The 24,369-nt window shown below is 40.4% G+C and overlaps 3 protein-coding genes across 3 annotated transcripts; 1 reads left to right on the forward strand and 2 right to left on the reverse strand.

The window, feature by feature from the left end:
* Positions 1 to 2,034: 2,034 nt before the first annotated feature.
* On the forward strand, positions 2,035 to 6,839 carry LOC147307609 (G2/M phase-specific E3 ubiquitin-protein ligase-like). The gene is made up of 8 exons (XM_086271733.1): positions 2,035 to 2,370; positions 2,614 to 2,749; positions 2,949 to 3,442; positions 3,624 to 3,934; positions 4,046 to 4,221; positions 4,569 to 4,741; positions 4,923 to 5,137; positions 5,400 to 6,839. The coding sequence occupies exons 1-8, from the start codon at positions 2,162 to 2,164 to the stop codon at positions 5,657 to 5,659; spliced, it is 1,974 nt and encodes a 657-aa protein (XP_086127859.1). The 5' UTR covers positions 2,035 to 2,161; the 3' UTR covers positions 5,660 to 6,839.
* On the reverse strand, positions 6,128 to 6,889 carry LOC147307610 (uncharacterized; the record flags this gene model as incomplete). The annotated part of the gene is made up of 1 exon (XM_086271568.1): positions 6,128 to 6,889. A coding segment is annotated over one exon (762 nt), but the record flags the coding sequence as incomplete, so codon positions are not given.
* Positions 6,890 to 20,679: 13,790 nt separating this feature from the next.
* LOC147307611 (uncharacterized) lies at positions 20,680 to 23,922 on the reverse strand. Its single transcript, XM_086271570.1, has one exon. It carries the CDS (start codon positions 23,920 to 23,922, stop codon positions 20,680 to 20,682), a length of 3,243 nt encoding a protein of 1,080 aa, XP_086127696.1.
* Between the last annotated feature and the right edge of the window lie 447 nt (positions 23,923 to 24,369).

Here is a 24,369-nt window from a genome sequence, read left to right on the forward strand (position 1 = left end):
CACACACACTACTGAAATGCTCTCACAGACACTACTGAAATGCTCTCACAGACACTACTGAAATTTTACCTCTCACACACACTACTGAAACGCTCTCACACACACTGCTGAAACGCTCTCACACACACTACTGAAATGCTCTCACAGACACTACTGAAATTTTACCTCTCACACACACTACTGAAATTTTACCTCTCACACACACTACTGAAACGCTCTCACACACACTGCTGAAACGCTCTCACACACACTACTGAAACGCTCTCACACACACTACTGAAATTTTACCTCTTACACACACTACTGAAATGCTCTCACACACACTACTGAAACGCTCTCACACACACTACTGAAATTTTACCTCTTACACACACTACTGAAATGCTCTCACACACACTACTGAAATGCTCTCACACACACTACTGAAACGCTCTCACACACACTACTGAAATGCTCTCACACACACTACTGAAATGCTCTCACACACACTGCTGAAACGCTCTCACACACACTACTGAAATGCTCTCACAGACACTACTGAAATTTTACCTCTCACACACACTACTGAAACGCTCTCACACACACTACTGAAATTTTACCTCTTACACACACTACTGAAACGCTCTCACACACACTACTGAAACGCTCTCACACACACTACTGAAATTTTACCTCTCACACACACTACTGAAACGCTCTCACACACACTACTGAAACGCTCTCACACACACTACTGAAACGCTCTCACACACACTACTGAAATGCTCTCACACACACTACTGAAACGCTCTCACACACACTACTGAAATGCTCTCACACACACTACTGAAACGCTCTCACACACACTACTGAAATGCTCTCACACACACTACTGAAACGCTCTCACACACACTACTGAAATGCTCTCACACACACTACTGAAACGCTCTCACACACACTACTGAAACGCTCTCACACACACTACTGAAACGCTCTCACACACACTACTGAAATGCTCTCACACACACTACTGAAACGCTCTCACACACACTACTGAAATTTTACCTCTCACACACACTACTGAAACGCTCTCACACACACTACTGAAACCCGACGTCCCGGGGCTAGCGATTTTTCCAGGCTACCAAAATCTATCTCTGCCCTGCCCGTCGGGCTATCGTAGGAAGGAAAAATATATGTCTATGCTTTTGCATTCTTTCGGAAATGTAGCTGGGTAATTATGTCATTGGCATCGGTGAGCCACTGTCAATATGTGACATATTGAAATCGCGTTTGAATTTGCGCTTGTTTTTTGCTTTCACTTTGCAATCACGCGAACTGTGTATAGAGAGCGACAGCACTGATTGGTGAGTGATGATAATTTGCGCACCAATTCCTCTGACATCGTCTTATCAATCGTTAGCTTACTATGCAAACATGACAAGTGAAATCTCCCGCAGCTTAAACATGTGAGAGGTTGATCGCGCAGAGAATCGCTGAGCGTTATGTGTGTGTGTGTGTGTGTGTGTGTGTGTGTGTGTGTGTGTGTGTGTGTGTGTGTGTGTGTGTGTGTGTAAAAGCAGCAGGATTTATATTTTAGTTCTGCTGAGCCAAATAAGACAGGTCAGGGTGAAGAAGTGACAGCCAAAGAAAAGCTTACCACAAAATGCAAAAGTTATGACAAATCAGACTATAAGGCAAAAAGAAAGTGCAGCTTTATGGTTTCATGGACAAAAGAATTTCTGTGGCTGCAATGACGAGCTAAATAACCAGGGCTGCACATAAGTGGTCCGCAGGTGCGCATTCGCTGTCAAAACAAAAGACACGCACAAGATAAGAAGTTGCAACGCGTGTTTGCGTACATAGGATTTTCTGGAGGAGGACAGACATTTGTTTAGAACTCTTAAAGATGTCGAAGAAGCTCCTTTAAGGAATTACTTTGGTTTTCCTCCACCTCCAAAGAAATGTCAGAAGGAGTCCGAACCACAAAAGAAGCACGTATTCTCGGAAAAGTATAAAAAAAAGTATATAAAATTAACCCTTATGTTTGCCTAACTACAACAATTTTGTCTATGAAAGCATTCTGTGTAGGGGTTTGGATAGTGTTCTGCTGTCTGCATCTCAGTATTATTAGTTATCACTTGCTGTTGTTTATGGTATCTAATATTTATATTTCAGAGCTATGGCCCAGCAGCATGACCATTTCAACAAAGATGTTATACTACTTCCAACTCCATCATGGGGAGTAGTGTGCAAACAAGGTTCAAAATTATGGTTACACAAACATGGGCACATCCTCAGTGCTTTTGAATTCCAGAAGACCTGGGACAACCAAACTGTCGTGAAACACCTCAAGGAAAGCTTTGGTGAACGCCTTCCAGAGGATGTCAGGTAAAATACTATTGTTTATTGTTACTGTGTGTATTCATGTAATGACTTGTACTTAAAGATAATATACCAAAGTAAAGAAGTTTAAAATATCATTCATCATTATAAAAACATATGACTATACCAGTAGAATTTAAGTCATAAAAGCATACACACAAACAGAACAATATATAATAAAATATTTAACTAATACTTAAAATATTTAACTAATTAGCAATTGCTGTTGTCCCTATTTATTTTTTGTAGCCTCGAGTTTCTAATGGCTTGTGGCAATAAGCTGGTGTCTCCAAAGCTCCAAGTTGGTCAGGAGCTGAATGGGATGCTGATCCTAAAGGTTTTTAAAACCAAAGCCCTCTATGTAAGGCCATCAAGGACACTTTTAGTAAGTTACTAAAAGAATGAAAAGTAATCATGATTTGGGAAAAAACATGTCAACAATTGGGCTTCTAACAAAATAGAATATATTTATTTAAAACAAGTGTTTGGGAGCAATCAATATGGATATTTCTTATTTTAATCTTTTTAAGATAAGCTATAATTACTTGCTTTTGATATATGTTTTTGGTCTTTTTCTGTTGAAGAGTGAATCAGATGAAGACAAAGATCCTTCCCACATCAGCTCCAAATCAGCATTAAGCAGTTGTGCAACTGATAAGGACAGTGACAATGATTGTTTTGAAGTTGATAGTTCAAAAATCCAACAAGACATGAGCAGCCAAGTCACTACAAGGTTAAGAAGTCATGTTAAAGGTGATAACCCTGGCACTAGCAGTGATGAAGAAGATGATACTGGGACCAACTGTATTCGAAGGAGTGTTGGTAAAAGGCAACGAGCAAAGCAAGGAAGTGATGGGAACAGCATTTGTGATGAAGGCTACATGGCAAGAAGTGATGACAAACCTAGCACAAGCAGTCACAGCAGAGATTTCAATGCAAGAAGTGAAGACATCCCTGCCATGAGCGTTAATGATGAAGATTATTCTTCATATTTAACTCTCGTGGCATCGCTTTCTGGCGATTCTTCAGATGATGAGGATTTAAATCAAGCTATAATTGCGAGCTTGGAGAATCAGATGTGAGTAACAAACATACAGAATTTGAGTTTGAGACATAATTTGGGCTTTCCAGAATTGTCAAATCAATATAAACCTTTAAAGCTTTAACTCTCTATGATCAGTGTGACACATATTCTCAAATTCTGTAACATGACTACATGGCTGATATATTTTATTTTCTGTTTTATTTTCTTTTTTTAGTGCAGAAAAAGTCCCTGTTCAAGAGATACTGCTGGAACTATCAAGCAAAATTAGCACAAAACAGCAGTGCAAATTTAATATAAATCGCTCTGCTGTGTGGGAGGGAGCCTTGCGTGGTTTTCAAAGGCTATCTTATGATCCCAACTTGATGATCTGTGTGAAATTCTCAGATGATATGGGGAAAAATGAGGAAGGGGTTGATTTAGGTGGGCCAAGGAGGGAATTCTTGAGACTATTGATGGACACCATTGCCAGGTCAGCCATGTTTGAGGGGAAAGAAAACTGCAAGAACTTGGCTCTTGACAGTACTGGTAATTACCTATTTTTCTAAGATTAATAGTGGGAACTGTTTAACTGATATTTATTTTTACAGGCAACATTACTGACAATTTTGCTTTTCCTTTTATTCTGTTGCTTTGCAGCTCTCAGAGGGGACTGGTACTACATCTCTGGGAGAGCCATTGCAGTGAGCTTGGTACATGGTGGTCCACCACCTAACTTTCTGTCACCAACAGTATTTTCCCTTCTGGTTGGAAATTCAGCAAATCCAGCCCTGGAAGACATAGCTGACCTGGAACTCTTTGAAAAAGTCCGAAAGGTCTCTATATGTTTATTTTATAAATCTTATAGTGAATTGAAAATAGTTTGTGTTCCAGTTTTCTTTTGCAGGGAATGTTTATCCGGATCAGTCTGGCCATTGCTGAATGCCAAGTTTATATTAAACTAAGATTCAGTAGATAAGGGTAGACGAAAGAGTATATTTTATCATTTTTTTAAGCACATTGTAAACATATTAAAAAAATATGTGTAGTCATTTGACTTCCAATGTACGCGCGGGCATATTGTGATTGTGTAGACCACTGGTGGCTGGGTTCCTTCTAATAGGTTATAAGACTACTGAGTAACTTCCATAACAAGCCCTTCCTCTGCTCTTTGTGATGCTAGATATCTCAAAGTACAACCCTTGAGGACCTTGAAAAGTCAAAAGAGCCTCTGCTTGATTACTTGGCCAATGCAGGATGCCTGAGGCCTATGCGTTCACTAAGAGACAGGGATCTGCTGGTACATGATATTGTCATGTTTCAGGTCATCCACAGGGTTCAAGGTCCATTTCAAAGGTATTTTGGTATTCTGTGTTTTTCAGATTAATTAAAATGTGATAAAAATCTTACCTATTAATCAAAATGGCCAGTTAATAACCTAGTATAACTGATTGTGCCAAATTGATAATATACAATTAACTTAGAAGCATGAAATTGCAGAATTATTGAATAAAATTTCTTTGTGCTGTTTATCCAGATTTTGTGAAGGTCTGAAAACTCTTGGGGTTCTCGAGAAAATGAGGAGGCATCCAGACAGTTTTCGCCTGCTGTTCTGCTATGAGCCACATATGCTGACTGCTGACCAGGTGGATGATCTTTTCAACATTCATCTATCTCCAGAAGGAAGCAACAGAAGAGCTGCTGAGGAGACAGTTGTTACCTTCTGGAGAGACTATCTCCAAGATGCAGAAGGTAATTGTCACTTTAGTGCACAATAAATAGATGTAACGATTTATAGGTTAGCATTTCTGAAATCTTTATTTTAAATGACATACTCATATAACAATAACACCACATTACCCTCTTGGTTGTTATTGAAAGATGAAAAGCATGCTCTATAGTCATTGCAATAACAGTCATTAAGATTCTTGCTTTAGATTTGTACTCACTGACAATTTATGTTGGCCAAATGAAATAACCTTTTAACACTTTTTTCCTTCTCTGTTTTATGCAGAAGAAGAAGGACCTTCCAAATTACAGAAGATATTGGCCTTTGCAACTGGAGCAACTGCGGTGCCACCTATTGGCTTTTCCCCAGCACCCTCGATTGAGTTCATTCATAGAGGAGACGATGACTTCTCTTCTACACCAATTTTCCCTCTTGCCAACACGTGTGTTAACTGCATTAGGCTGCCACTGCATGTTTCATACCAGCTGTTCAAGGAGAAGTTTGATTTTGCATTAGGTAACACTTACGGCTTTGGCAGGGTATGAACACATTATGCTGGAGGAGTTTGCGTGTTTCTCTTTTGTATTGGTCTCTCTTTTGATTCAAAGTGAGTATTGAGTATTAACTTGTTAAGGTTTTAATATTTCCAAATTTACCTGCTTCAGTCAAATTGATGTTTTAAGACATCAATTTGACAAGAAGTGATTGTTCTTCAGGATTCATACAGGTAGATACCAATTGTTTAACAGCACGTCAGAAGTTAATTTAGATTGTTGAGTTTGAATATACAAAATTTGTGTCACTTTACTCATTTCATGTGTATGTCCATCGGTTTTTGATTTGGTTGTCTTTGTGTCTGTTTATTCTTCTGCCTGTGTCAGTTTCTGTTTGACAACAGAGCTGTCATTTTATCATTTTAAAGAAAATGGTTTCAATATGTTAGTTTCGATCACATATGTTTTCTGAAATGTTTTTTTTATATATCTTTTTTTATTTTTTGCAAAATATTTTATTTAATGTAGAAGGTGTAAAAGTGAAGAAAACACATCTATTCCATGATTTCCATCATTTTCTAATGGATTCACTTGTTGAATTATGTTCATTGCAGTCTCATTTATGTTGATGTCAATAGCTGGAATATTGACATTATTGTTTGTTTGAAGTTCTGGTAATGGCCCTTCTTCATCAACGCCATAATAGTTATCAACATGAAAAATGTCATTTATAAACGACAGGATTCCCACATTGTTTGTGACACCTGTATGCCACAGCTGAAGAGGGGTCTGTCCTCCTTGTGTAGAGAGACCATGGTTGTTCCACTGATTGACAAATTCTGTTAATGCTCTTTCAATCCTTGGCAAATAAACATAATGCAGACAAAAAAGATGTAGCTCATTCAGTGAATCCAACATACCCTGTTCTTCCATAAAGTTAAAGATATTTATAAAGTGTCTTGATACAACTCTGTTGAGTTCTGCCCACAGTCTTTCAATTCTTTGGTTATGTACTGAAACACCTGTAATAACACTGCCTACTCCTCTTCTCTGTAACATAAAACGAGCAACCTGTATATTTTCCATACCATGATCACACCTGACCCTTAAGGGCAAACCAAAGTTTTGTATTCCTTCCAAAAATAATGACAAGACACTTGAGGCTCTGTTATTGGATAAGCAACGTAAGTATATGATAGTTCGGCTGAAGCCATCAACACAGCCATGCAGGACCAAGCGCCATCTAATCAATTTGTGGTTGCCGTCAAAATGCCTGTTGAGAGATCAGAAAGCATTACTACAGTTCCACATGTTTGTTCATATTATTTAGTAGTGAATTCCTGACCCTGTACTTAAACAAAAACTAGAGGTTTCATTTTGTACATTTACTTCAACAACAGCACACCTCTGTCTCTCTCACACACACACACACACACACACACACACACACACACACACACACACACACACACACACACACACACGTAGGGGTGGGTTTTTATAATCGATTCATCGATTAAAATCGATTCTGGCTTGGATAACGTAAAATCGATTCATTAAAATCCTGAATCGATTTTTTAATATAAATTTATTTTGTCCGAAATGCCAGAATCTCTGGTGACATCTCACAAAATTTCAAGAACCACCAAACAGTAAATGAGAGCAGGTACAGGGATTCTGCACATAGACTTAAACACACAGCGCGACCCGCGGATCAGAATCAGTTAGATGTCGCCTTTCTCACAGTCGGGGCTGAAAGCCGACAGCTCGCTGATCCGGGTCCGCGCTTTGTGTTCACGCCCTTTATGCGCTGATTCTAAAGCTGTTAGTTTGATCTCTCTCCAAACAATATTGACCGAACCAGCAGCAAAAGAAGATCCAAACGCTTCACATAAACATCGTCATGAATTCACTCTTTTACTGTTTTGCTTCCATTGCGATGCGCAGCTCTCTCTCTCTCCCTCTCTCCCTCCCCCCCTCTCCCCCCCCCCCCCCCGAACAGTTTCGCTTTCTTCATTATTCGCTTGCTTGTTACGCACAAGTCTACTGTTGCTTACAGCGCTGTCGGCCGCTGTTTTTTTCCCTTTTACATTCTTCCGAAAAGAAAACCTCATTTCTGCTGTTCAATACTGAACAAATTGAAACTTTTTAAAATTATTCAAAATGCAAAATGCTTAGCCGTGTGTCTAATAAAACCGCTGTAACGTCAGAGGTAATGTTCATTAATTAATGGTTTTCTTTCGTTTTTGATGTACTGCAGAATATTTTTATAAAATCCCAGGCCAGGAAAACCTTCATGTTTTTCTGTGTTTTATCCTCAGCTACTTTGACACAAAGGCATCTGCTGTGATGCTCACACCTTGGATAAAGTCTTGCGAGTGTCAGCTTCCTTTTTATAGATACAAAAATATGTAAATGTTCTGATCTGAATTATACTTCTGACTGTCAAAATTTCCCAGATTTAAATCGAATCGAATCGAATTAAATCGAATCGTGGATCGAATCGATTTGGGACCTTGTGAATCGGAATTGAATCGATTCTAGAAATCAGTGACGATACCCAGCCCTACACACGTGCACACACATACACACAGTGGCATAAAATGTCTTTTTCCACACTACGTTTACCTGGCACAATTGATGTTAGAGATTAAAATTGTGATGTAAAATAAAGGATTAAACAACTCAACAGTATATACATTAGACAACATCTAAATTGATGTACTATGAATCCCCCAAATATTTAACATACTTATATCAATTTCAGTTTTTTTGGTTATTGTTATTTTTTTATTATTATTATCTTATGCTGATCATATAGATTAACTTCAGTAATGTTTTGAATGAAGGACCATTAATTTTGATGTATTGTGTTAATACTTTTAAACACAAGGCCTGATCATTTGTTTCAAACCAGTGAACTTACCATAAGTGGTTGGGGGCCTGAACACTATAGATCCTTCGCCTTATCGCATGACGACGTCTAAATGCACGTCCAATAGGATCCACTTCCTGTAGACTTTGTCTGACCCTCCAACGTTGAACTCTTAAGCCACGAGATCTCAGACTTCCAAGAATGTATACTTCCCCTGCATTTGGAGTGTTCTGTAGGATATCCGTCACAAGGCCATTCAGTTCTTGATTTGAAATATCCACATAGCTTAATGGCTCAACTCCCAAAGTTTGTCTGTGTCTGTACAGGGTTCTTCGACTTATTCCAAAGCATGATGCAATTCTCTGCCATGTCATACCAATGGAAACAAAGTGAGAAATCTGTTCAGCAGATATAGTGTATCGTGGCCGACCTGGATGACCACTCAAGGTGGTTGGGGGTAACAATCTGTGGGTCACATAAGCAGATCTCTGTCTAGCATCATATTCATGTAGCAAGCTGCAAAAGCATCTATACAAGGATTGTAGTAGGTTGGTGGCAACCCTATTATTGGGATCATATCGAGATACAGCAGCAAGAAATTCTGATAGAGTTCGTGTATGATCATCTAGCTCTCTATAAAGCCGCTCTTGTCTGATATTGTCCGAATTTTCATTTTGGAGCGCCCCAATACATTGCAGAGCACAAGTAAAAAATCTTTCAACATCTTCTTCATTGGTTCTCACCTCAAAAAACAAAGAAAGTATGTAAAAAATGACAAGGATCTGATGTAATTTCATTGTAGATGAGGTACTGTCAGACACAGTCTTTCCAGATTATACGGGCAGCTAGCATAGCCAGGATGCCCCGACTTGTTGCAATAGGCTGCTACCCTACAACAATGTTTGGATAGTCACTGATGAAGGCAAAATATTTTTCAATTATACCTCTAACAGACTGTTGTCGACGTCACCGCGGTGTTAGCTGTGCATTAATGTGTTATTTGTTTTTCCTCACCTTCCTGTGCAGCTAAAATGCCTTCCTGTTCAATTGAAATCCTCTTGGTTTTCATTAGTGTGTGTGAGAGCGTTTCAGTAGTGTGTGTGAGAGCGTTTCAGTAGTGTGTGTGAGAGCGTTTCAGTAGTGTGTGTGAGAGCATTTCAGTAGTGTGTGTGAGAGCGTTTCAGTAGTGTGTGTGAGAGCGTTTCAGTAGTGTGTGTGAGAGCATTTCAGTAGTGTGTGTGAGAGCGTTTCAGTAGTGTGTGTGAGAGCATTTCAGTAGTGTGTGTGAGAGCATTTCAGTAGTGTGTGTGAGAGCGTTTCAGTAGTGTGTGTGAGAGCATTTCAGTAGTGTGTGTGAGAGCATTTCAGTAGTGTGTGTGAGAGCATTTCAGTAGTGTGTGTGAGAGCGTTTCAGTAGTGTGTGTGAGAGCGTTTCAGTAGTGTGTGTGAGAGCGTTTCAGTAGTGTGTGTGAGAGCGTTTCAGTAGTGTGTGTGAGAGCATTTCAGTAGTGTGTGTGAGAGCATTTCAGTAGTGTGTGTGAGAGCGTTTCAGTAGTGTGTGTGAGAGCATTTCAGTAGTGTGTGTGAGAGCATTTCAGTAGTGTGTGTGAGAGCGTTTCAGTAGTGTGTGTGAGAGCATTTCAGTAGTGTGTGTGAGAGCATTTCAGTAGTGTGTGTGAGAGCATTTCAGTAGTGTGTGTGAGAGCGTTTCAGTAGTGTGTGTGAGAGCGTTTCAGTAGTGTGTGTGAGAGGTAAAATTTCAGTAGTGTGTGTGAGAGCGTTTCAGTAGTGTGTGTGAGAGGTAAAATTTCAGTAGTGTGTGTGAGAGCGTTTCAGTAGTGTGTGTGAGAGCGTTTCAGTAGTGTGTGTGAGAGCGTTTCAGTAGTGTGTGTGAGAGCATTTCAGTAGTGTGTGTGAGAGCGTTTCAGTAGTGTGTGTGAGAGCGTTTCAGTAGTGTGTGTGAGAGCATTTCAGTAGTGTGTGTGAGAGCGTTTCAGTAGTGTGTGTGAGAGCATTTCAGTAGTGTGTGTGAGAGCATTTCAGTAGTGTGTGTGAGAGCGTTTCAGTAGTGTGTGTGAGAGCATTTCAGTAGTGTGTGTGAGAGCATTTCAGTAGTGTGTGTGAGAGCATTTCAGTAGTGTGTGTGAGAGCGTTTCAGTAGTGTGTGTGAGAGCGTTTCAGTAGTGTGTGTGAGAGCGTTTCAGTAGTGTGTGTGAGAGCGTTTCAGTAGTGTGTGTGAGAGCATTTCAGTAGTGTGTGTGAGAGCATTTCAGTAGTGTGTGTGAGAGCGTTTCAGTAGTGTGTGTGAGAGCATTTCAGTAGTGTGTGTGAGAGCATTTCAGTAGTGTGTGTGAGAGCGTTTCAGTAGTGTGTGTGAGAGCGTTTCAGTAGTGTGTGTGAGAGCGTTTCAGTAGTGTGTGTGAGAGCGTTTCAGTAGTGTGTGTGAGAGGTAAAATTTCAGTAGTGTGTGTGAGAGCGTTTCAGTAGTGTGTGTGAGAGGTAAAATTTCAGTAGTGTGTGTGAGAGCGTTTCAGTAGTGTGTGTGAGAGCGTTTCAGTAGTGTGTGTGAGAGCGTTTCAGTAGTGTCTGTGAGAGCGTTTCAGTAGTGTGTGTGAGAGCGTTTCAGTAGTGTGTGTGAGAGCATTTCAGTAGTGTGTGTGAGAGCGTTTCAGTAGTGTGTGTGAGAGCGTTTCAGTAGTGTGTGTGAGAGCGTTTCAGTAGTGTGTGTGAGAGGTAAAATTTCAGTAGTGTGTGTGAGAGCGTTTCAGTAGTGTGTGTGAGAGGTAAAATTTCAGTAGTGTGTGTGAGAGCGTTTCAGTAGTGTGTGTGAGAGGTAAAATTTCAGTAGTGTGTGTGAGAGCGTTTCAGTAGTGTGTGTGAGAGGTAAAATTTCAGTAGTGTGTGTGAGAGCGTTTCAGTAGTGTGTGTGAGAGCATTTCAGTAGTGTGTGTGAGAGCGTTTCAGTAGTGTGTGTGAGAGCATTTCAGTAGTGTGTGTGAGAGCGTTTCAGTAGTGTGTGTGAGAGCGTTTCAGTAGTGTGTGTGAGAGCGTTTCAGTAGTGTGTGTGAGAGGTAAAATTTCAGTAGTGTGTGTGAGAGCGTTTCAGTAGTGTGTGTGAGAGCATTTCAGTAGTGTGTGTGTGAGCGTTTCAGTAGTGTGTGTGAGAGCGTTTCAGTAGTGTGTGTGAGAGCATTTCAGTAGTGTGTGTGAGAGCGTTTCAGTAGTGTGTGTGAGAGCATTTCAGTAGTATGTGTGAGAGGTAAAATTTCAGTAGTGTGTGTGAGAGCGTTTCAGTATTGTGTGTGAGAGCATTTCAGTAGTGTGTGTGAGAGCGTTTCAGTAGTGTGTGTGAGAGCGTTTCAGTAGTGTGTGTGAGAGGTAAAATTTCAGTAGTGTGTGTGAGAGCGTTTCAGTAGTGTGTGTGAGAGCGTTTCAGTAGTGTGTGTGAGAGCGTTTCAGTAGTGTGTGTGAGAGCGTTTCAGTAGTGTGTGTGAGAGCGTTTCAGTAGTGTGTGTGAGAGCATTTCAGTAGTGTGTGTGAGAGGTAAAATTTCAGTAGTGTGTGTGAGAGCGTTTCAGTAGTGTGTGTGAGAGGTAAAATTTCAGTAGTGTGTGTGAGAGCGTTTCAGTAGTGTGTGTGAGAGCGTTTCAGTAGTGTGTGTGAGAGCGTTTCAGTAGTGTGTGTGAGAGGTAAAATTTCAGTAGTGTGTGTGAGAGCGTTTCAGTAGTGTGTGTGAGAGCGTTTCAGTAGTGTGTGTGAGAGCGTTTCAGTAGTGTGTGTGAGAGGTAAACTTTCAGTAGTGTGTGTGAGAGCGTTTCAGTAGTGTGTGTGAGAGGTAAAATTTCAGTAGTGTGTGTGAGAGCGTTTCAGTAGTGTGTGTGAGAGCATTTCAGTAGTATGTGTGAGAGGTAAAATTTCAGTAGTGTGTGTGAGAGCGTTTCAGTAGTGTGTGTGAGAGCATTTCAGTAGTGTGTGTGAGAGCGTTTCAGTAGTGTGTGTGAGAGCGTTTCAGTAGTGTGTGTGAGAGGTAAAATTTCAGTAGTGTGTGTGAGAGCGTTTCAGTAGTGTGTGTGAGAGCGTTTCAGTAGTGTGTGTGAGAGGTAAAATTTCAGTAGTGTGTGTGAGAGCGTTTCAGTAGTGTGTGTGAGAGCATTTCAGTAGTGTGTGTGAGAGCGTTTCAGTAGTGTGTGTGAGAGCGTTTCAGTAGTGTGTGTGAGAGCGTTTCAGTAGTGTGTGTGAGAGCATTTCAGTAGTGTGTGTGAGAGGTAAAATTTCAGTAGTGTGTGTGAGAGCGTTTCAGTAGTGTGTGTGAGAGGTAAAATTTCAGTAGTGTGTGTGAGAGCGTTTCAGTAGTGTGTGTGAGAGCGTTTCAGTAGTGTGTGTGAGAGCGTTTCAGTAGTGTGTGTGAGAGGTAAAATTTCAGTAGTGTGTGTGAGAGCGTTTCAGTAGTGTGTGTGAGAGCGTTTCAGTAGTGTGTGTGAGAGGTAAAATTTCAGTAGTGTGTGTGAGAGCGTTTCAGTAGTGTGTGTGAGAGCGTTTCAGTAGTGTGTGTGAGAGCGTTTCAGTAGTGTGTGTGAGAGCGTTTCAGTAGTGTGTGTGAGAGCGTTTCAGTAGTGTGTGTGAGAGCATTTCAGTAGTGTGTGTGAGAGGTAAAATTTCAGTAGTGTGTGTGAGAGCGTTTCAGTAGTGTGTGTGAGAGGTAAAATTTCAGTAGTGTGTGTGAGAGCGTTTCAGTAGTGTGTGTGAGAGCGTTTCAGTAGTGTGTGTGAGAGCGTTTCAGTAGTGTGTGTGAGAGGTAAAATTTCAGTAGTGTGTGTGAGAGCGTTTCAGTAGTGTGTGTGAGAGCGTTTCAGTAGTGTGTGTGAGAGCGTTTCAGTAGTGTGTGTGAGAGGTAAAATTTCAGTAGTGTGTGTGAGAGCGTTTCAGTAGTGTGTGTGAGAGGTAAAATTTCAGTAGTGTGTGTGAGAGCGTTTCAGTAGTGTGTGTGAGAGCATTTCAGTAGTATGTGTGAGAGGTAAAATTTCAGTAGTGTGTGTGAGAGCGTTTCAGTAGTGTGTGTGAGAGCATTTCAGTAGTGTGTGTGAGAGCGTTTCAGTAGTGTGTGTGAGAGCGTTTCAGTAGTGTGTGTGAGAGGTAAAATTTCAGTAGTGTGTGTGAGAGCGTTTCAGTAGTGTGTGTGAGAGCGTTTCAGTAGTGTGTGTGAGAGGTAAAATTTCAGTAGTGTGTGTGAGAGCGTTTCAGTAGTGTGTGTGAGAGCATTTCAGTAGTGTGTGTGAGAGCGTTTCAGTAGTGTGTGTGAGAGCGTTTCAGTAGTGTGTGTGAGAGCGTTTCAGTAGTGTGTGTGAGAGCATTTCAGTAGTGTGTGTGAGAGGTAAAATTTCAGTAGTGTGTGTGAGAGCGTTTCAGTAGTGTGTGTGAGAGGTAAAATTTCAGTAGTGTGTGTGAGAGCGTTTCAGTAGTGTGTGTGAGAGCGTTTCAGTAGTGTGTGTGAGAGCGTTTCAGTAGTGTGTGTGAGAGGTAAAATTTCAGTAGTGTGTGTGAGAGCGTTTCAGTAGTGTGTGTGAGAGCGTTTCAGTAGTGTGTGTGAGAGCGTTTCAGTAGTGTGTGTGAGAGGTAAAATTTCAGTAGTGTGTGTGAGAGCGTTTCAGTAGTGTGTGTGAGAGGTAAAATTTCAGTAGTGTGTGTGAGAGCGTTTCAGTAGTGTGTGTGAGAGGTAAAATTTCAGTAGTGTGTGTGAGAGCGTTTCAGTAGTGTGTGTGAGAGCGTTTCAGTAGTGTGTGTGAGAGCGTTTCAGTAGTGTGTGTGAGAGCGTTTCAGTAGTGTCTGTGAGAGCGTTTCAGTAGTGTGTGTGAGAGCATTTCAGTAGTGTGTGTGAGAGCGTTTCAGTAGTGTGTGTGAGAGCGTTTCAGTAGTGTGTGTGAGAGCGTTTCAGTAGTGTGTGTGAGAGGTAAAATTTCAGTAGTGTGTGTGAGAGCGTTTCAGTAGTGTGTGTGAGAGGTAAAATTTCAGTAGTGTGTGTGAGAGCGTTTCAGTAGTGTGTGTGAGAGGTAAAATTTCAGTAGTGTGTGTGAGAGTGTTTCAGTAGTGTGTGTGAGAGGTAAAATTTCAGTAGTGTGTGTGAGAGCGTTTCAGTAGTGTGTGTGAGAGCGTTTCAGTAGTGTGTGTGAGAGCGTTTCAGTAGTGTGTGTGAGAGCGTTTCAGTAGTGTGTGTGAGAGGTAAAATTTCAGTAGTGTGTGTGAGAGCGTTTCAGTAGTGTGTGTGAGAGCATTTCAGTAGTGTGTGTGTGAGCGTTTCAGTAGTGTGTGTGAGAGCGTTTCAGTAGTGTGTGTGAGAGCATTTCAGTAGTGTGTGTGAGAGCGTTTCAGTAGTGTGTGTGAGAGCATTTCAGTAGTGTGTGTGAGAGGTAAAATTTCAGTAGTGTGTGTGAGAGCGTTTCAGTAGTGTGTGTGAGAGCATTTCAGTAGTGTGTGTGAGAGCGTTTCAGTAGTGTGTGTGAGAGCGTTTCAGTAGTGTGTGTGAGAGGTAAAATTTCAGTAGTGTGTGTGAGAGCGTTTCAGTAGTGTGTGTGAGAGCGTTTCAGTAGTGTGTGTGAGAGGTAAAATTTCAGTAGTGTGTGTGAGAGCGTTTCAGTAGTGTGTGTGAGAGCATTTCAGTAGTGTGTGTGAGAGCGTTTCAGTAGTGTGTGTGAGAGCGTTTCAGTAGTGTGTGTGAGAGCGTTTCAGTAGTGTGTGTGAGAGCATTTCAGTAGTGTGTGTGAGAGGTAAAATTTCAGTAGTGTGTGTGAGAGCGTTTCAGTAGTGTGTGTGAGAGCATTTCAGTAGTGTGTGTGAGAGCGTTTCAGTAGTGTGTGTGAGAGCGTTTCAGTAGTGTGTGTGAGAGCGTTTCAGTAGTGTGTGTGAGAGGTAAAATTTCAGTAGTGTGTGTGAGAGCGTTTCAGTAGTGTGTGTGAGAGCATTTCAGTAGTGTGTGTGAGAGCGTTTCAGTAGTGTGTGTGAGAGCGTTTCAGTAATAATGTCCCTTACGGCACCTCATATATTTAGGTCAAATATTATTTACAAATATATTAATAAAGTCTGTGCCACTTGTTGTATGAGCACCTGTTGATCAGTACTGTTTGAAATGTAGTTGTTAGGGTCAATAAGTAACCTCTGATCATGTTATGGCCACGGTGACAAGTCCAAGCATAGGGTTAAATAAACCTGACCCTGCTAAAGATGCACCTGGGAGCCTCTCTGCCCGTCTTTGCTGCCAAAACGTTGTAAACAACCCGTCTTTAACAAATATAGTAAACACACTTGGCCTGGCTGAGAATCAATGTTTCCTTGTTATGCAAACAACAAAGTTTTTTGCAGCTGTTTACCTGAAAATGCAGCCAAGGCGTTTTTCAAATAAACATTTCAAACTATTTACAGAACAATCAGCTGTTCTGCATCAAATCTGATGCCACACAAATTATTTGTGCCGCTCCAAAAATAATTCCTGTCCACTATGAGATGAAGGAGAACAACAGCCTGATACCTGCAGGCCTGACAGCAGCAGATGTGTCACTGCTGTAACACCTGTAACACTCAGCAGTCGCCTCATTGTTCTGACACACAACAAAACTACTGACTACACTACACACTAACTACACACTAACTACACACTAACTACACACTAACTACACACTAACTACACACTAACTACACACTAACTACACACTAACTACACAAGATTTGTGCTAAACATTGCAAATCTCTCACATCTCAAACACGCCGTCACTCCTAAAACTTCCCCCTCCCTAAACAACTAAATGCCATGTTGCCATATCCTGTTTTGATTGGTCCACATGGTGCATTTTTCCACCAATAGGAAAGGCTGGGAGGGGGGGGGGTGTCTTTGCTCACAGGCGTTTTTACCGTTTCTTCCCGCAGTAAATATAAACAACGACAGTATTCAGGAAGAAAAACAAACATTGCAGATATTTTATCATAACTCTGGTTTTACGTGGCCGATCAACACAGTTTAAAAACTGGTATAAAGTCCACACTTTTCCCATCAGTTGTTCCGTCTGTCCTGCTCACATCTCCAATGGTTGTGCACGTTGTCATTAACGTGGCTTCACTTTTTGTGCGCAACGCAGATTTTGTGTGCGCAGAGACCGAGCCAGCGCAGCTTAGAGGGAACATTGGTCCTATATAAGAAATATTCTTCTTAAGAAGGCTTTGTGAAAATCATTCCAGACCTATCTACTATTATTTATTCAAAGCCTTTTGGTTATATGATGTTGAGATTTAAATATAGATTTTAAGGCTTATTTTCTTATTATATTGTTTTATGTACTTTAATAATGAAGGTTTGTACAGCAAGGCCCCTTTAGACTCATAAACTAAGTGCTCAGCCAGACTGAAAAGCAGGAAGTTAGTGTAGAGCTATACAAGTATATTAATAAATACAGGAAGCCAGACAGAAAAGAGGAACTTGTACCATATAAGGAGTGTTTGTATCGAAACTGTGTGACGTGTAAAGTACCAAAATAACACCTATATGTGAGACGTTTTTAAATTCTAATGTTAGAGTTTCTGCAACTAGCTTTGGGGCTGTGCAGGGCTCTCTCTCTGTCTCTCTCTTCTGGAAGATGATTGAATAAAAAGAAATATAAATGTTTTGACCACTATGAGTCGGGTTTTCTCTGTTCTATCGCGGGGACAAAAGGATCGGGTTTTAATAAGACCTACCTCGGCTCTTGTGCAGGTGAAACCAAAGGGAAGATTTGCTTCACCATATTTTCTAGTCTTTGGCTTAGAATGAAGTTGGTTTGGAAACATATTCAACGATGTTTCATCTCCTGCTTTGCGTTTCTGTGGGCGCCCGGTGATAGCAGTGTCCAAGCGTTTTGTTTTTTCCCCCCTTTTCATTCTGCGCCCCACCTGCAATGGCTCTGCTCCCCCCCTAGGGGGCGGGCCCCACACTTTGGGAAGGTCTGCTCTAGCAGATCATTACATGAAGGAACCTGTTAAACACAAGCGCACTCATGCTCACAGGTGTACACACGGGTGCTCACACACACAAACTACACCCTTTTTGGCTCCTACCTCAAAGCACACTGTGCGCTGTCGATCTTACGTGCTGCACAATAATGTTTAATATTTAGTATTTACTGTCATATTCCCATAGTTCATCGTGATGTTGTTTATTATGTTGCTCTCGTTTTCTTTGCTTGTTTTCTCTTTTTTCTTTCTCAACAGCTGATCCAGGTGATTGATATGTATATTTTTTGTCTGTTTGTTTTGTTCCTCTTCCCCACTGTTTTTCTTTCCCTCTTTCTTTCTCCCTTTTCTTTTCCCCAGTCAAGTCTGTCCCGTGTGTAGCAAGTGAAAATAAAATAAAATAAACAATAAAAGCAAAGGCGAATCAAATAGACCAATACAGCAAGGCTGGGATGGTCCAAGTGCCAAACAGCCCTGGTGGAGTGAGGAGCTGTAGAGAGAAGCAGATGCTCTGTTTATATTCTTTTTTTTTATTATTATCTTTATTATTATCTTATTATTACCTTTTTACATTTTCTTTGCTGTCACATTTTAACTTATAATTGAAAAATAAAGAAGACAAAAAAAGAAGAGAAAAGAAAAGAAGAAAAAAACAAAAAAAACCCAAAAAAACAACAACAAAAAAAAAACCAAAACAAAAAAAACTAGGGTTAGGAGGCAGGTAGGTTTACGTAGTACTCAGGGTTGTAACATCATACGCAAAATCACACCTCATATGCTTAACATAGTCTGTCCATTTAGACCATATTCCGTAGACGGTATCCCTCTGAAGTTTAAGAGAAAATGACACTTGTACAGAATGGATCCAGTCTTCTATCGTTGGTGGTTCAGGCTTAAGCCATCTTCTCGTAAGAGGCTTTTTACTTGCGGCCAGAAGGATATACAGGAGTCTTCTGTCGTTGGAATTCAGTTTATCCACTGGTGCATTGCACAAAAACATGGTCTCAAAAGGAAGGAAAAACAAATGAAAAAACATTTTGTAAATGATCATGGATTAGAGACCAATACTGGCGAATAACTTTACAGTCCCAAAAGATGTGGAAATGGTTAGCTACGTCTCCCCCACATCTCCAACATTTATCACCAATTCCTCGATATCTTTGTTGAGCAGGGGTAATGAAAAATCTCAAAATGTTTTTCCAGCTAAATTCACGCCAAACATTAGACCCAGTGGTAGCCCACTGTATCTCGCATGCGTGAGCCCAACACTTGTCTGTAATTGTCAAATTACCCTCCTTTTCCCACTTCGCTTTAACATACAGAGTGCTGTCATTTTTACATCGCCGGATGCTGTTATATAGTTTAGAAATAATTTTACTCTGCACTTCAGATTTGGTTAGTAATAAGAATGTTTCTACAAATTGTAATTCGTTTAGGTTCACTTTTAAGTTTTGATTAAAATAATTTCTGATCTGTAGATATCTAAAAAAAGCATCAGATCCCAAGTCATGTTTGCTCCTTAAAGATTCAAAGCTTTGAAATGCACCCTTATGGACAAATGAATAATAATTGGTTATACCTTTTGAAATCCAGTTTTTGAATCTATTATCATATTGATTTGGAATAAAATCTGAATCATATGCACACCATCTTAAAACCTTAGAGGCATTTTCCAAACCACCAATTTTTATTACTTCTTTCCAAGCTGATATCATTATTTGTAGTATGGGTTTATCTGCCATATGTATTTTATTCTGCAATTTTATGTCTGATATTAAAGCTCTGTTTATATTCTAAAAATGTTTTAAGCTTGTTTCAAAGATTCTGTGCAGCAGCTTTAAATGTTTTCCAAAAGCACACATACACTTATCAGTGTTTCTCACACTTTTTACAGTGACTGAGAAAATGTCAAGCTCTCCCAAGTAGCACTATGAAAGCATGAAACTCATAAATCTTACAACACAAAATTGAAATCTGTTTCTAAAATGAAAAGTCACATTGGTTAAAATAAAATACAAACTGTGCAGAGCCATAGTAGAATCTGCAGTAAAGATCTTTTCATACATTGTAGAGATTGTACCAAAGGCAGAGGTTCCTCCATTTCTATAATTCTTTTATCATTATTTTGTACATTCGTAGATTTCAAGGATTCTTCTGTTTTTGCAGTTATTTTTATGTACCCGTGTACCTATTATGTACCTATTATACACACACATGAAAAGTGAATCTCTGTCCAAAAATGCACTCAGTTTACTTTTTACTCACTGTGAGCATCATTCATTATTCTCCCAGTAATTAAGATAAGATAAGATAAGATAACCTTTATTAGGTTAGGATTTGTATATTTTTTATTCCAATCCATTCTTCTTTTGCAGCATTTAAATAACCTTTATCAGATTTGATGGTTTTGTTACAGACTTTTCAAAATGTGGGATTAAATTGTGTTAAAATGTACAAAACAGTGATGTCATGTTTTGTGACGAGGACCGAGGCACAGAGAGACTTGATGAATTTAAGAATCTTATGGTTTAATAAAGAAATTTGCAGACTTGCACAGAGATGGTAAAATTATGATGCCTGATAACGGAGACGAAGACAACAGACGACGAGGACAGGGAGGAACAGGGGTTTAAATGCACCAAGGAGACAGTCAGAGAGAACTCAGGACAACTGGAGACATTTAAGGATGCAGGGACTGACAGAGACGGTCTCAAACTCCTCCGAGTAAAGTTTGTTGCCTGGCTGGTCAGCTCTCTGGGTGCTCAGCACCCTCAAAGCTCTGATCCTAGCAGCGCCCTGATAGCTGATAAACATTTACTGTGTTTTATGAAGCAACTAAATTACAGAAAAATTACAGGAAAGTAAACAAAAAGTAAAATTACACTTTTTTAATAAAAGCATAAAAATCAACACAATAAAAACTCCATAAACATCAACATCAGGAGTCACTGAGAAAATAAACTTAATATTAGATCAAAGTTAAAGAATATAAAATATGCGGAAAACAAAAAGTAAAAAGTTGAACATTGTAAAGTCCAATAAAATATAATCACACTTCTATGTTAAAGATAAATCAGTTCAAAATGAGATCTTATCAGGCAGCAAACAGTGAATATGAGATTTTTTACGTGTCGTTTGTCTTCATCGACTGAGTTCAGATCTTTATCATCTCAGTTCAAACTGGTCTCGACCTTTTCTTTGTTCTTCTTTGTGATCACATGAATGTTCAGTGAAGGAGTTTCTCTCCTTGCTCTATTTCAGCCATGAGCTCTGCTTTTCCTTTCATCTCCATCAGAGACTCAACTCGTCTCTTCCAGCCTTCTTTGCCCTCAGATTTCTCTCCTTCCATAAGCATGTCGATGTACTCTGGAGTGGACAGAGGGTTTGCCTTCAGTGCTATCTCTTTGAGTCTGTTCAGACACTTGGAAGATTTCTTTATCAGTTTCATCACTTCATATTGAGCCTGAGGTTTTACAGCAAATATGTTCTGCATTCCCGGGTATCGCCAACTCCCTGCTCGATAGTTAAGTTTATCACTCATCTCTTTTATCTTCTCAAGCTTGGCTAACCCAAGTTTCACCTGCTCCTGCAGATTCTCGAGCTGCTTTCTTTCTCTGAGGACTTCCTTTGTCAGTGTCAAGCTTTTAGTTTCTATTTTATTCAGAGCAGCAAAAAACCTTTTCATGCTTTTTGTCCCCATTTTCCAAAACATCTGATCAAATTCACCTTCTTCATCATCATCACTCATTCTGTCTCGTTCGGCTGATCTGTTGTTTGGTAAAAGTGCTGAATTATTGAATTTGAAGTGAGCCGGCAGTCCGTCTTTTGTTTTAGGACATGGGACTCCTGCAGCATTGATCGCCTCTAGAACTGGAGGTCGCTGACCGTCTGCAATTGTCACCAGGATCCTGATGTTTTCTGCCACATCTTTGCCAAAGATTGAGAGCACTGAATCAAACACATAGTTCTGTGTTGGTGTGATTCGTGCTAAAGCAGCCTGAGCTACAAAACACACAGCATCGATTTCACTGACACCATGTGAGGAAGTGAAGAGATTACGTAGCTGCTCTGTGATCTCTCTGCCTCTTTCTATGCCTCTTGTATCTCCAAAGCCTGGAGTGTCAATAATGGTCAGAGAGAACGGGATTTGAAATCCATCCTGGTGGTTGATTTTGTAAACAGTGACTTCAGAGGTCTGACTGTGAGCTCGTGATGTTGGCTGATCCTCATTAATGAATTTAAACCTGAAACTGTCCTCCCACTCGACACCAACAATGTAGTTGATCATCCCATCGATCAGAGTGGACTTTCCTGATCCTGTCGCTCCAAAAAGCATTATTGTACGATTCTGCCTCGTGCTTTCTTCTCCAAAGTTAAACTTCCTGCATCCATCTATGTTCATGTGTTCTTCTGTCAGAGGCAGTTTGTAAACTGAGGGGGAATCAGATTTGATCTTTTTACTTTTAATCCTGAGAAGTTCAGCGAGGCGGTTAAATGTTGTGCAGACTTTAACAGTGATGCTTTCTTTGCTTCTTCCAGCTGAACCACAATCACATCTGACCCTGACTGCATATTCTGTCTCTGTCTGGAGACCTGAAAGGATCACCTTTTCACCTGCTGACTGTGTTTGGTTCCACTGCAGAGCTTCCTCATTTTCATCTGTTTTTGAATACTCCACCATGTAACCCAATATCTGCACATCCTCTCCGAGCTCAGCTGGTTTCTCCCAGCTCACTGATATCTCACTTGAATATGGCTGAGCTTGAGGTTTTCCAGGAGGGCTGCAGGGTAAAGTTTTAATAGAAACTTTATTAGCCGGCCCGACACCTGCTGAGGTCACTGCTCTGCATCTGAGCACATACTCTGTGTTTGGCTTCAGATCTCTCACTGTGACTTCTTCAGCCTTTGCTTCTGTCTTCTGCTGCCATCCATCCTCTCCACTGACACAGTACTCAACAGAGTAGGAGGTGATGTTCTCTGCTCCAAATCTGGGTGGAGAAATCTTCAGTGTCACACTGTTGTGGTTTATGTCAGCTGCTGTCAGAGTTTCAGGCTTTGAAGGAGGCTCAAAGTTCTCACTGACAGTAAATCCACCTTCATAAAGGTAGATGCTGGAACCTTCCTGTGTCTCATTAGTTAACCCCACTGTCAGGAACTTCATGTTCTTGTTCTCCTCGTTGGCCTCTGCAAAATCACTGAAGAGTTTTGCTTTCCTCCTCATTTCAGCCGTTACTTCTTTTGAGGCGTACCATTGTTCCTTCTCTACATCATAAGTGTGAGGATCTTGAAGGTCTGGGTTGGTTTTTCCTCTTAAGTATCTTGATAAAGCTGAGAGGTATGGTTCATCCTTTCCCAGAGAGGTGAAAACAAAACACACAACATGCTCTTCTTCATACAGATGATTTTTAGATGCGATGATTTTGGTGTTTTTCATCTTTTTGGTGACAGATTTTAAGATACTGATTTCTCTCTCTTTACAGTCCATCCACTCGTTCAGGTTTTTGCTGCTGAAAGGTGAAGAATGTCTCTTCTTCAGGATCTCTGCAAGCTCAGCTTCCTCTTCTCCTCCTCCTCGGATTGATGGAAGCTTCTTGGCCAAAGTCTGTTGGAATTCCAGCTTGAACTCAGAGCACATTTCTTTGAAACTTTTAAGCTTTTTACCAATCTGTGGGAACTGCTGTGCAGTGCTGGTTCCCAGTACATCATTGTTCCTCATTTCCACCTCACTGAAGTCCTCCAGGACTGTCTGTGCTTCTTGAACTAATCCTGTACTGATCTGACGGACGAGTTTAGCAGCAGAAGAATCTAAAGCTGTCAGTGGCAGCAGCCAGACCTTCACTGGTACAGCTTTGTCTCCCAGTAATCCTGGCAGGCTTTGGTAGACTGTTATTGCATCTTGAAAGGTTATTGGTGGTTTTGGAAGACAGAAGTCTCCATAAAATTTACAGGAGAATTTATGAACACTTTCTTTGTCCTTGTCTTCCATCTTCAGGGAACCTTCACCCTCTACAGAAAGTAAGGGAATCTTCTTGATGATCACCTTCAAGTTGCCCTGAACATCTTGATGATCTTCATGTTCAGAAACTTCACGGTCAAACACAAAGAAAGCTTGTGCTCCATAAAGAATAGCTGTGACTACATGTGTTGCTAAGCCTTGATCAAAAACATATGGATGCTTCACGTTTCCTCTTCCAAGATGATTCATGGACAGCTCCTGGATCTTTGTGGTTGCCTTGTACTTCAGTGTTACTCTGGCCTGATTTCTGGAAGATTTACTATCATTCAGATATTTGGCAGATCCATCAACCTGAACCAGTCCACCCAGGAAACTTGCCTTCAGTGAAGCATCAACATTTAGAGCTGAAGATTTGTCTGAAATTGATTCAGATGCAACAATTTCAAAATCATTAGAGGTCTGCGGTCTTTCTCCAACATCTTTCATCAGGTCATCACGATCCCACAGAGTCATTCCTGCAAAAGAAGAAGCAACAAAAGTACTACCAGGACTCCATCAATTAAATCAAATTCTAAAATAAATGTTAAAAAATGATTTTAAAAAATGTGAATTTTAAAATAAATACACAGAGCGGTGTCTTTCTATGAGCAAACTTGTCAAACTTTTGCTGTTGATTTCATGATTTTCCTTGTTTTGTTTTTCATCTCTTTTTCTTTATTCACCAAAATGAAATCAAAATAGTAAATGAAGCACAAATATTTTGTTTGTCTGGATGAACCAGATTAACTGAGTTCTTTCAGATGAAGAGTTCAGGCTCTGCATCTGAGTTTTCAGTATTTAAGATAATGACAGTAATAATGTCAAAAATGGCAGTTTGGATTTTCGTGAGGGAAACGTTCTAATAACTAATTTAGTGACGCCGCTGTCAAAAGACTACATGTCACTGATCAGCCAATCAGT

Source organism: Aulonocara sp. 'chitande type north' Nkhata Bay, linkage group LG18 (genome assembly GCF_057382095.1).
Source record: "Aulonocara sp. 'chitande type north' Nkhata Bay isolate Kocher_YH1m ecotype deep benthic linkage group LG18, A_spYH_male_GT1.1, whole genome shotgun sequence".
NCBI classification, from domain to species: domain Eukaryota; kingdom Metazoa; phylum Chordata; class Actinopteri; order Cichliformes; family Cichlidae; genus Aulonocara; species Aulonocara sp. 'chitande type north' Nkhata Bay.

Excerpts from the sequence above, each read along its gene's own strand:
- LOC147307609 (XM_086271733.1), top strand. The coding sequence starts at position 2,162 with ATGGCCCAGCAGCATGACCATTTCAACAAAGATGTTATACTACTTCCA. Across the intron at positions 3,443-3,623 it reads GCGAGCTTGGAGAATCAGAT|TGCAGAAAAAGTCCCTGTTC; the intron begins GTGAGTAACAAA and ends TTCTTTTTTTAG. Across the intron at positions 4,742-4,922 it reads GTTCAAGGTCCATTTCAAAG|ATTTTGTGAAGGTCTGAAAA; the intron begins GTATTTTGGTAT and ends CTGTTTATCCAG.
- LOC147307611 (XM_086271570.1), bottom strand. The coding sequence starts at position 23,922 with ATGACTCTGTGGGATCGTGATGACCTGATGAAAGATGTTGGAGAAAGA.